Source organism: Phalacrocorax carbo, chromosome 11 (assembly GCF_963921805.1).
Source record: "Phalacrocorax carbo chromosome 11, bPhaCar2.1, whole genome shotgun sequence".
Lineage (NCBI taxonomy): Eukaryota > Metazoa > Chordata > Aves > Suliformes > Phalacrocoracidae > Phalacrocorax > Phalacrocorax carbo.
Window position 1 is genome coordinate 16247804 of NC_087523.1, and position 11457 is coordinate 16259260.

Here is an 11457-nt window from a genome sequence, read left to right on the forward strand (position 1 = left end):
AAATATTCTAAATACCCACCCTCTTCCCACATTACGACTTTTGGATGTGAAAAGTTGAGAGGAGAAATACACCCTTTACAGCATGAGAAATCCACTACACAACAACAACAACAAAATAAAGAGGACGCAACTGGGTAGATTTTTGCAACATTAAATCTGTCACTGTATACACCAAGCTTTTAATATTACATATGGGTACATTAGATTTTGCACAAACATTGCGAAAGGGCAATCTTATACAAGGTTACTCGTGAACCTAATACAGTTGTATCAGACAAGTTATTTTGTCTTATTCCATTTCCTTGTATCAGAGTGATACCCTGTGTCTATGTCTGACTACATGCAATACAATTTCACGAAATCCCATCAGAAGCAGAGCCATAGTTGTTCTGAGTCTTCAGGTTGGCACAAGATTACCATCTATTCGCTTTTCTGAAGGCAAGTTCTGGCTACATGCAGTACATTCCATTAACCAGAAAGGAAAAAATAAGGTATGTTTGAAATTAAGGAACAGGTATACCAGATCCTGATTCTGCATTTTCGCTGAAGAAATCTTATTTCCTCACACCACTGTAACTGTTGCTTGTTCCACGGCTATATCACTAGACTATATATGGTTTGGGTATTAAGTACTTTTATTTCACATCTATGAGATTAAAAACAAAGTAGCATAAATATTAATCAGAAGAGAGCATTGCATACCAGACACATGCTTTAATCAATCCTTCAATCCTGAACAGTATAACTGTCATCATCTGATGCTAGGAAAAGTACCTAACTACCTTTTAAAGATGAAATTATATATGCTTTTAAAGCTTTCTTATGTATTTTCTATGGCCTTGGCTCTAAACTGATTTCCATAATACTTTTTAGAAGATCCACTACATATTTATGAAGAGAGGTTACTGTTCTGCATCTGTATCTGATCTGCACGTATCTTTCTCTTGACTGACCTCTTTTTTGACGGTAGAGCTTGGTGCTGATGTTGTTCCCCAGGAGTGCAATGTGGCCCCAGAAAAGACTTAACTTTTTTATTTTGAAGGCTGGTGTTTTTTCCCTTGTGAACACAGTCTTCATTGGACATAGCAGAACTTTCAGGACACTGAGCAGTATCTTTCTGCAACAACAGTTTAATTGTTTAAGAGTTTCAAAGCACTTAAAGCTACTGCTTCCAACTCAAAAACCTGCAAGTTTTGAAGTAACTTTTAAAGGAACAGAACAATTTATCCTATCTTCTGGAAGTCATGTTACATGTAGCAGAAATTATCTTCTAATCATATGAATAAGATAAATTTTGCCTAGAAAGTGACAGTGAGTACGTTGCAGTAGTTGCCTCTCCCACATTCTAATTTACATTAGGTTATACAGTCAGTCAAACTAGTAACTTCTAAACAGTTATGTAGTTTCACAGAGGACTGTCATAACACTTTCAGAAAAGCACTAAATCATTGCTTTTGAAAATGTTCTAAATTATGACTTTCAAAAATTTGGCTCTCAAAATAGCAAATGAAGTTAACTGAGAAACGACATAACTAGGTTCTGAACTCAAGTGCAAAATTCTCCCTTCTAATTACAATCATAGTTGCTTAAGTGCTATAGCATTAATTCTCAAACACTGTACCTGAACAAGTTCCACTCCTGAGGCTTCTTCAGCCGCATCGCTACAGCTGATGTATCTTATGGCACTAATTATTCCCTGAACAGCGATGCGCTTGTGTTCTCTGTAGTGCAAGTCTTCAATCTCTTTCCCCGTTTCACCTATGGCTTTCAAAACTGATTCAACTGCAAAACAGAAATTTCCATAAGCAAGTTTTAAAGAAAGACAATACCAAAATGTCTGACCACAGGACTTGAAAGAAAAGATAATTTGTTACTAAATATTAAATTGATTTAAAATTACACTTTTGAAGAATTTTACATCTTTTTGGTGTTTATGTCACATGGAAAAAAAATTTAAACAGTAGACCTCTTCAGCTCACAAGCATCTGCACCATCAGATATCACAATTTCTGTTTCAGGTGAAATTTCTAATTCACTGCATTCTTCGGTATAAACTGTCTTTAATTCTGATTTACCAGAATATTCAGAGTAAAACTTCTGACCAATATGTAGCGCGTGTGAGCTGCTACAGTTCTCCTGCAGCTCATGGTGCCACGATACATTCTGTAAGATGAGGACTTGGCCTACCATACATTCAGTCATGAAAGGGAGTTTTTCTTAAATGGCATTACAAACTTGCATAATCACTAACAGTATCCATGTTGCTTTTTAACTGATGCTTTAAATGCTTGGAGAAAGACTGAACTGAAAAAGGCTGTAAATCTTGAAGATATTTGATGGTATGATACCTTTATTGTTTTTACAATATTTCAAAAAGTTATCTGGAGGTCGTGGAAAAGGATAATAGCCACCAATGACAGTTTTCTTCATTTGATCAGCTTCATTTTGTGTTTTAGTCCACTGAATGAAGTTTTTCACTTTGGTGTCCTTGGTGTATGGCTGGCCCTTGTGCCACCCTTTTAAAACAAAAATAATCAGGTATCAAAACCAAAGCAGGTTACTGTCATCTGTTCTCATCTTGAAACTATCCTGAACACTACGTAGAAAAAAAGAATTAAGAAAAACTGGGCTAGAGAATACAAAAAACATCTTTCCTCTAGTCAACAGTGTTTTATGAAATTAGTATATTGAATTCCTTGCCTAACACTGCATTTGACACTGAAATTTAACAGATGTTAAGTAACAGAAAAATAAAACAACTAGCAGGACTGCTACTAGAATACTTTCTCACAGGAGCATACAAAACAATAAAATGATCAGAAATGGTTTTATTAGCAGGAAAGAGCAAATAAACCATCTTCATAGGGTTCAGCAAAGATTGCTACTGACAGGTAATTGGCCAGGTATGTATTCACTGTTGGCTGGTTTAAAACCAAGATATGTACTAAATACCAGCTTTATCAAATAAATTGTATTCCAACCAGGTCTATGTCTAAGCTGTGAACTGAAACAGATCTTATCCAATGGTCTGCAATCTCCAGCTGTAGTTCTCATTTAGGACCCAGACAGACAGACAGATATAAAATGAACTAAAGTGGGGCGGAGGGAAGCTTAAGTATTTGAATAGAAAATTAAGCACAAAACATACTGAAAGAAACCAAAGGGAAAAAAACAACCTCTCAAACCCTTTATTTAGAAGTAAATTAAATCATTAGAAACCTATTAATAAAAAGACTAGCTTGCTTTGCTAGTCCAATTAAGCACAAAACACCCTACCCAGCTTGTCAGGAAAGACCATGTGGATCGAACTGACCATGTTCAGGTACCTTTCAGCACATATTTTTCTCTATTCCTACTTGTCAGTGGAAAGATTCAGACTGGGTGACTGATATGTTAGGAACACTGAAGAATGAGCTGGATAAACACAGGAAAGAGACACCTATTGCATCTTATACCCCCTTGCAATTTGGCCACTACATCACTCGCATGCGACACTGCTATAGTCTGCCTCCTGATTCAGGAGCAAATACACTGAACAGCTGTGCCTGGTGCTGCCTGGTGGTATACAGTGTACAGTATCACAGGGCCATAAAGAGTACCGTAACTGCGGATGGGAGTATTCAAACAAGACTATCTAGAAGGATTGCTCCTTCAATGCAGCCCAGCACCACATCCCTTCCCACACCACATCGTCTGCATAAGACCCTGTACATTGGGAAAGATGAAACATTATAGCTCTCCAAATATTTGGTGAAAAATATTAGCTAAGGTAAATTTAGGACAACTATACCTCCCCCCCCTTCTTTTTTTTTGTAAGAATGAAATCTGTAAGCCAGAAGAGATGCAAGTTATTTGTAACATTTTTAAGGAAGTGGTAATCTGCATTGCTACACTATCAATAGATTAAAACAGTCTGAAAAAATTAGTAAACATATGACTTAACCTAATAATACTTAGAAACTTTTCCTAAGATACACCCATTAACATCTCACAAGAATGCAACTGTGTTTCATTATTAATTCAAAGTCATTTCTGACAGGGGAACTAATACTACGCACTGATTATTTTGCTGTAAAATGAAAAAACCCTTGCCAAAGAAATCAAATGAGAACTAGATAAAACTGAAACTAGTTTAAATTACCTGTAATGAATATTTGACTTTCATTTGAAGTTGTAAGGTAAGTTGTGCTGGAAGGATTCTCAGTGAGGTCCCGTACCACTCTCATCTGTGTACACACCAAATATGTCACTAGAGGGAAAAAAAGATCTTCAGTTTTTTTCCTGATAATTCATTGATTTTAGAATGTCAAGACTGATGCACACTAAATTAATTTTATTAAGTGCTCTAAACAAGACATTTTAGTTCTTGACCCTACAAATGCTTCAGCACATACTGAGCCTCCATTATAAATTACAATATGGAGATGTAATTAAATTTTCAATTTAATAACTGTGCATGGGAATCTCAGCATACACATTAGGACTAAAACATGAGATACTTCATCAGATAGGATATCAATGAATGAAAGAGTAAAAACATGGCTATTAGATGGCTGTGTTTCTTAAGGATAAAAAGCATAAAATCATGGAAAGCACAAAAAATCATGACATGCCACTGCAAAATTTCTAAATAGAGTACAAAGTCACTCTTTTGTTAATATCTCAGTTAAACACTGGAATGTCATTCTTTGCCATTTCCCCAGAACACTCAAGATTGATGCAGCTGTAATCGTAACTGGGTTATACAGCTGGTCCTGCATCATATGATAGAAAAAAAATGCATGTGACACCAACCAGTGTTAATGGAAGGATGAGTGCTTGGAGGAGAAGAGAAAAGCAGCAAGAAGAAATATTTAAAGCTCTTAAAATTCTTAATTAAGGATTCTCCAGTTTGAAGTTTATCATTCTTAGCTCACATGCAATAACTAGCACAGCTGGGTGATGATCGCTGTTTGGCCAAAAAATATTTATTCAAAGAAATGAAGCTTTTCCACTTTCACTTCTCCCTTCCTCCAGTCCTCTTAAATTATTCCTGTCTATAAAAAAAAACCCAAACCCAAAAAACAACTTATTTACAGGACAAAAGAAGTAATAGATTTGACCAGCTGCCTCTTTCTTTGCCTTTGGTGCAAGAGATGTTGTCCTAGGTGCTTCACTTAAGTTTCTGTTGAAATTAATGAGATCAAACAAGCCCCAGGCCCAGCTGCCCATCTATTTGTTTAGACTAACTGGCAGACTGCAGTATGATAAGGGTTTCAAATACTTAAACTAATTTTTTTTTTTAAATTTATTTTAATTCCTGATCAGCTATTTTCTGTTTGAGGAGATAAACCATGGCAATTTTTTATTCAGTAGCAATTATACTCAGAATTTGAAATTAGCAACCAACTAGAAAAACACGATAAATAATTATGAAAAGTATTATAAAGAGATGAATACTTGGGTGAATATGCTCGAACACATCTGGCTGAGAAGTTGCAAACAATTCCAGTATGAATGGTTGGTCCGAGGTCCCATCAATGGCATGTGCCCAGCGATAGAGCCAGAAGTCTTCACCGTGTTCTAAATAAACAAATGTTAAGAAAAATGTATAAACATTTATTCAGAAAGTTAAAAAGTGTCTGGTAAATTCTGAAAGTCATATTTAGAGAAAAACCTCTCTTCCGTGCTCGTTCAGCCCTTCCTACAAATGTCACAAGACCAATAACATCACAGGAATGATTGTTTGGCAAGCCATCCAGTTCTGACCTAAAACCAAACCAGAACAAAAATGTGGGTATTTGTTAACAACAAAACATAAAGTTTTTCTCAGAAACTTTTCAAAATACATTTCCAATTGACGTTCAGTGTAATGTAGTGAAATTTGAGTTCCAGGTTGACAACCAACAAAATTCTATTTTACCTTGTGATAAACCGATATTTAACTTCAGGTAATCCCCACTCTGGCTTAACTGTTTCTTCTGGAATAATACTTATTTTAGTAGGAGGGTCTCGAACATTAAGGCTGATTTCTGACAAGGGAAAAATAAAAGTCACATTTAAGGTATAAATACCAATTTAAAAAAAACAACTTTAACAAAACCAACTACACAAAAAAAAAGGTAAAGTTTTGTAAATAAAGTGTTCCAACTTTGTCTCACTGCTTGTGAAATTATTAATCAATTCCTCTGACTATGTTTTCGGCAAAATAATGTAACGAATTCAGGTAAAGCATTCAACAATGCAATTTTATAATCCAAGCAATGTTAAACTTTCCAATTTCCTACATGTGCCAATTAGTCTGATCCAGACAGTTATTTTAAAAACCAGTAACAGAAACTAATACTACAATACTGATTAGGTATTAAGTACTTTTTACATTAGCTTCATTCTCGAATGTCACTAGGATCTAAAACTGACTTGCACATACTGGAGTAGAACAGAAAACAGAACTATCAGATGAGAACTTCTACATCTGATACCAGTTCAGGTAGTACTTAATATGATAAAAGTACACCATGGCCGTGGAGGAAAACAGAAGGTCTTCTCACGTCTATTCTATAGCACCTGGAAAATTTAGATGCTGAATAACAAACAAGGTGGAGCATTTGGGGAAGGCAGGGGGTTTGCAACCAGATAAAAAGTACAGAAGGAATGGCTTCAGCATCTCAAATACACAAGGTGGTACTCTATTGCCTTTCTCATAACAAGACAAATCTTGCTGGTAAAAGACAGATTCTGATGAAGTTTCTAGAAGATGCTTGGGTTTGGGTAAGGGGTTATTCAAATAATGCATCCAGAAAAGTAACTGAAGAGGTATAAATAATATATACAATCATTTATATAATTATGTCCAGCCCCTCACCCTAGTGGTGCAACATTTGGAAGGTGGTGTACTTGAAATCAGACCCTCTACTGAAGAATTTTCTTTTGGGTGCTGCTTTCTAGAAATGTATTTGGAGGACAATCATGGTTTTGCATATCGTGTTTTAGGACAGCATCTCAGACAAAATTCCTGAGAACAAAACTTTCCCGTACATCAAAACCATTTACCAGTTGTTTTGTCACTTTGAGATTAGATGAAAGTCATGTACTCAACTCAGGACTATATCCTAGAATGATTCAGAAGCTAAGGTCTGTCCAGGCTATTCGAAACAGCAGTTTTCATCAGTATCCCGTAAATTCAGAGATCTGTGAAATGCACACATTGCCTAGCAGTGGAGTTCAAGGTGTGGTACTGAGCTCCAAAGGTTTTAGGTCCTGAAACAGCACCTGTCAGCATGCCATACAATGCTGCAGCTGCAGACAGAAGCAAGCAATGCAGAACTCGCTTCGCAGAAATCTAGGAATATGCCAGAAGCATTCTGTCTTGCAAGAACTTTTAATTTGGACAGCCCTTTCCCTTGTGGCCTTGCTAACCCTTCAGATATGTTTTACAACATTTACAGATGGCTGTAAGGGAACGCTGGGAAGCTGGGATTTGATGGAATTACAAAATGGAAATAGATGATGAAAAAAGTAATTGTTACTTAAGTAATTCAGTGTAACTGATTGCTTTAACTAGCTAGCTGAACTTCTGGAGCACTCATTGTGCATGCTTAAAAAAAACATTGAAATATTGCCCCATATTGGGCATATACAGAAATATTTATGTTGACAGAGTGATTAGCAAGGCATTAAATTTCACTTCATCTGAACAAAAGAAAAAAACCAACAAACAAAACCATGCACCAGAAGTTGCATAAAATCGATTTCATAACTGATCTAGAAATTTTTTTGGTTATTCTGTTCTCTTTAGACTCTCTTCCTACAGGATATATGGGCATAAGATCCATCAGTGCATGGTATTATGTGCTTTGTAAGTTCATATGAAGACAAAATTCTGAGCTCTGTGCTGAGAAAAGAAATAAGATATTGTACACACATTGATATGAACTGAAGATCAGCAATTTCTGAAGTTTAGCTGCAGTCTGCAAATACACTATGGCACTTTACTATAGACTGACTTTTAATTCTTCCCTTACACACCTATTACCATGTACAGCCCACTGGCCTTGTTTTCCATTTTGATTTCTTCATTAACATTTCTACCCCAATAATGCTTGCAGAAATCAGTAGTGCAGTGTGAATGAGGTCATTAAAATGAAGTGATATTTGCCCACAGAGAAAGTTACCTCAGATGGCATATTTTGTTCTGTCCTTCTCCCATAGAAAGTTTTTGTGGCAATTATAATTGCTTTCAGGGCTGGCTTGTAATCATCATCAGCTTCCCTCACAAGCTTCCATTCCTGGCTACATGCTTCTCCCTCTTGCCAACTCACCACAAACACCTCAGACATTATGATCTGGTTTTAGGGCAAAGACGCATTAGGCAAGGAATACACTGCTTATAGCAGTGAAAATATTGTTTATTTCTGTGCACTGTAGCAACCCCATTAGGAAACTGTCACTGTTGATAAATTATACATACATCATCCTTCACTAACACACATATTTGCTTGTTTCAAGGTTATTTGAATTTTCTGAATGTTGGCTGTCCTTTTGTTCTGAGTATAAAAGCATAAGAAAGAATTAATGTTCTGCAAAGTAGGAGAGAGAAAGAAAAAAAAAATCAAATCCAGTTTGGAAGGGCTATTACTGTTACGTTGCAGCCTTTGTATTTCTGTAGCATAGCTTCTTTGAATATCTGTCACACTGAACAGCTGCAAGTAAGAAAATACTTTTACAGCCAAGGAATATCTTCATATATGCCCTCCCATGGTGCTGCTCTTGCAGCACAGGCAGCAGTCATCAATGCAACATTTTATTCAGTGGAGCTTTGCAGATACTTTGGGCCTTGACCATATACACTAAAATCTAAAGTCAGATTAGGCAACCGTGTGCTTCAATGACATGGAAGAAGGCATGAGCAGTGCACAAATGATACCTGTATTATTAATCAGAAAGTAGAATCAGATTAAAATTCAGTACCAGAGGCCCGTCTTTATGATCCCAGTACTTAAATCAGGGATTAGATTTTTATTTATTTTTTTCTTAAATAAAGGTTTTAACTAATTGTGGCAATAAACTCTGTAGACATGATCCTAATATAAACAGGAAACAGTAAGAACTTGGATGGTAATCCACCTTTCAAAGCTAATATTTAAGGATAAATACCTTATCAATTTGTCTCAGCAATGGATCACTTTCTATTTAATTTCTTTGAAGAGCTACCTTTTTACAGCTATATTTCATTGAATCAAAACAGGTTTCTGCAATACTTAACCAATTGTAGCAAATCTCTTCATCTGTGAATCCCCTGGGGTTGGCTGTGTTTTAAACGGGTAACTGGTTTTGATAGCATACTGCTCAAGAAGAAGTACCGTGCCAACCTTCATACTGTTATACCATTCAGGACATAATGAATTCCACAAAACCATTGACATCATGCCTGAACCATCAGCAACTTCAAAGTAAGCCTAAAGAAAAAAAAAAAGACAAAATACATTCATCTTTATTTATCATCACTCTGGTATTTATTTTGGATAATGCATCGGCTACTTGACCCATGAACAATTTCTCTGCTGATTACAAATAGATACAGAAAAACACAGTTCCAAAACTTGTATTGAATTCTACACTTGAAGAAACATTAAAACTCTTTCTTGAACATATTTAACACCTTATGTGTTTTTCCCCATTTCCCCCGTTTTCCTTATTCCAATTTCAATACAGAAATTATACGTCAACACTTGTTAGTTCGTTCTAACATTCCTAATCAGTCATGAAGCATACATCCTCAAAAGTAAACAAAAAAGAATTTTTTGTTATCCCAGCAGATTTTATCTAATAACAATACCCAATACATAACACCATCTAAAGAAGGAACGCATAAAGCAAAAAGCATGTAAAATCTGTCTCCTAACTTCTTCAGCTCTGGGTGTTGATTCTACAACTAATACCAGGAAATGTGACTGATGAACTGCCATGAAAGTGAGGAGTACCATCTAGACTGTCTACTGAGAAGCATCTCCAATAAAAAGACCCTCATTTATCTTCATGTGCAAAGGGAACAGAAACTTGGAATAAGAGACCGCAACAGCCCCTTTCATTAAGAAGTTTCACGCCTCTCTCCCCATAGAAGAATTCCTATGAGTTATTGGCGCTCTTTGTAAAGTGTTGCCCTCCTGTACAGGGTCTGGCTGGGACAGAGGTTATTTACTCTGTACCAGCCTGCATGGTGCCCTGTTTTAGATCTGTGACTAAAATAGCACTGATAGCACACCGATGTTTTAGCTGTTGCTGAACAGTGCTTGCACAGTGTCAGGGTTTTCCCTGTTCCTCGCTCTACCACCCCAGCCAGTAAGCTAGGGATGGGCAAGAGGCTGGGAGGGGACACAGTTGAGACAGCTGACCTGAACTGACCAAGGGGATATTCCATGCCACGTAACATCATGCTCAGATACAAAATGGGCTGCTAGTCTTCCCAAAGTACCCACTGTTCAGAGACTGGCTGGGCACTGGTCTGCTGGTGAGAGGTGGTGAGCCTTTGCATCACTAGTTTGCCTTTCCCCACCACCCCTTCACCATATTAAAACTGTCATCATCTCAACCCATGGGTTTTCCCTCACTTTTGCTCTTGCAATTCTCTCCCCCACCCCTCTGGAGAGGGCAGTGGAGAGCAAATGACCAACTGGTGAGTGCTTAGCTGCTGGCTGGGACCAAAACACCACACCTCCTGTCTCCACTTCCAAGAAGCTCTAGACAAAAATACCATGAGTAAGACACATTAGGAAAATCACTAAGACTTTTACAGTAAAACAACCTATCTGGAATTCACCAGGTGAGAGCACAGAGACCAGAAACATTCAGGCTGTTAAGCTATTAAAAAACTCCAAACGTTTTTTTTCTCTCCACAAAAAGCTCAGCTGAACTATAGTTACTGAATGACATCCACCAAAGTTTGTACATACGATCACTAGATTCACCATTTCCTGCTCGAAAGGGCTCAGCATTTTTGTAAAGGTAGCATTTTGAATATAAAGCAGCTACAACGTAAATCTTAACTTTATGTGTCTACTGCATGGGAATAATGATTTCCAAATATCCTACAGCTATTTGTTCAAGTGTTAACCTATGTATTTATCCCTCTTTACCTGATAAGGCATATCCAGTTTTTTGTCTGGTTTCCCGTAGTACCTTAGTCTAGATTTGTGCAGGACTCTCACAAGAAGTGGATGGAAGTGAACTCTGCTTCTCCAGGTCATTTCCAGCTGACCAAGAGAAGTCAGCTTGGAGACTAAGGGGGGGAAAAAAAAAAAAAAAGACGAAAAAATAGCATTCATGATTGAACGTTTAAGTTTTCAGAAGTGGACAGACCAAGACATCACATGCATTTTCTTAAATGTTTCTAACATTTAAAAAGGCTTAATTGATGATACTATTCACCATGAAATCCCGTTCTGAGCTGTCTACACACAGTATAGTTTTGTTTTGGTT

At 36.9% G+C, this 11457-nt stretch overlaps 1 protein-coding gene across 2 annotated transcripts in view; it reads right to left on the reverse strand.

Moving 5' to 3' along the window:
* RADX (RPA1 related single stranded DNA binding protein, X-linked) overlaps nt 1–11457 on the reverse strand; it is a 28313-nt gene that overhangs the window by 15428 nt on the left and 1428 nt on the right. The window contains exons 2-10 of one of the 2 annotated variants that reach the window (XM_064463217.1): nt 11115–11257; nt 9245–9437; nt 5903–6011; nt 5657–5748; nt 5440–5562; nt 4142–4249; nt 2349–2516; nt 1622–1782; nt 954–1117 (exon numbers count right to left, since the gene is read on the reverse strand). In XM_064463217.1, coding sequence (XP_064319287.1) covers nt 954–1117; nt 1622–1782; nt 2349–2516; nt 4142–4249; nt 5440–5562; nt 5657–5748; nt 5903–6011; nt 9245–9437; nt 11115–11257 — 1261 coding nt within the window. The remainder of the gene's footprint in view (nt 1–953; nt 1118–1621; nt 1783–2348; nt 2517–4141; nt 4250–5439; nt 5563–5656; nt 5749–5902; nt 6012–9244; nt 9438–11114; nt 11258–11457) is intronic. The other variant, XM_064463218.1, reaches the window with a different exon arrangement.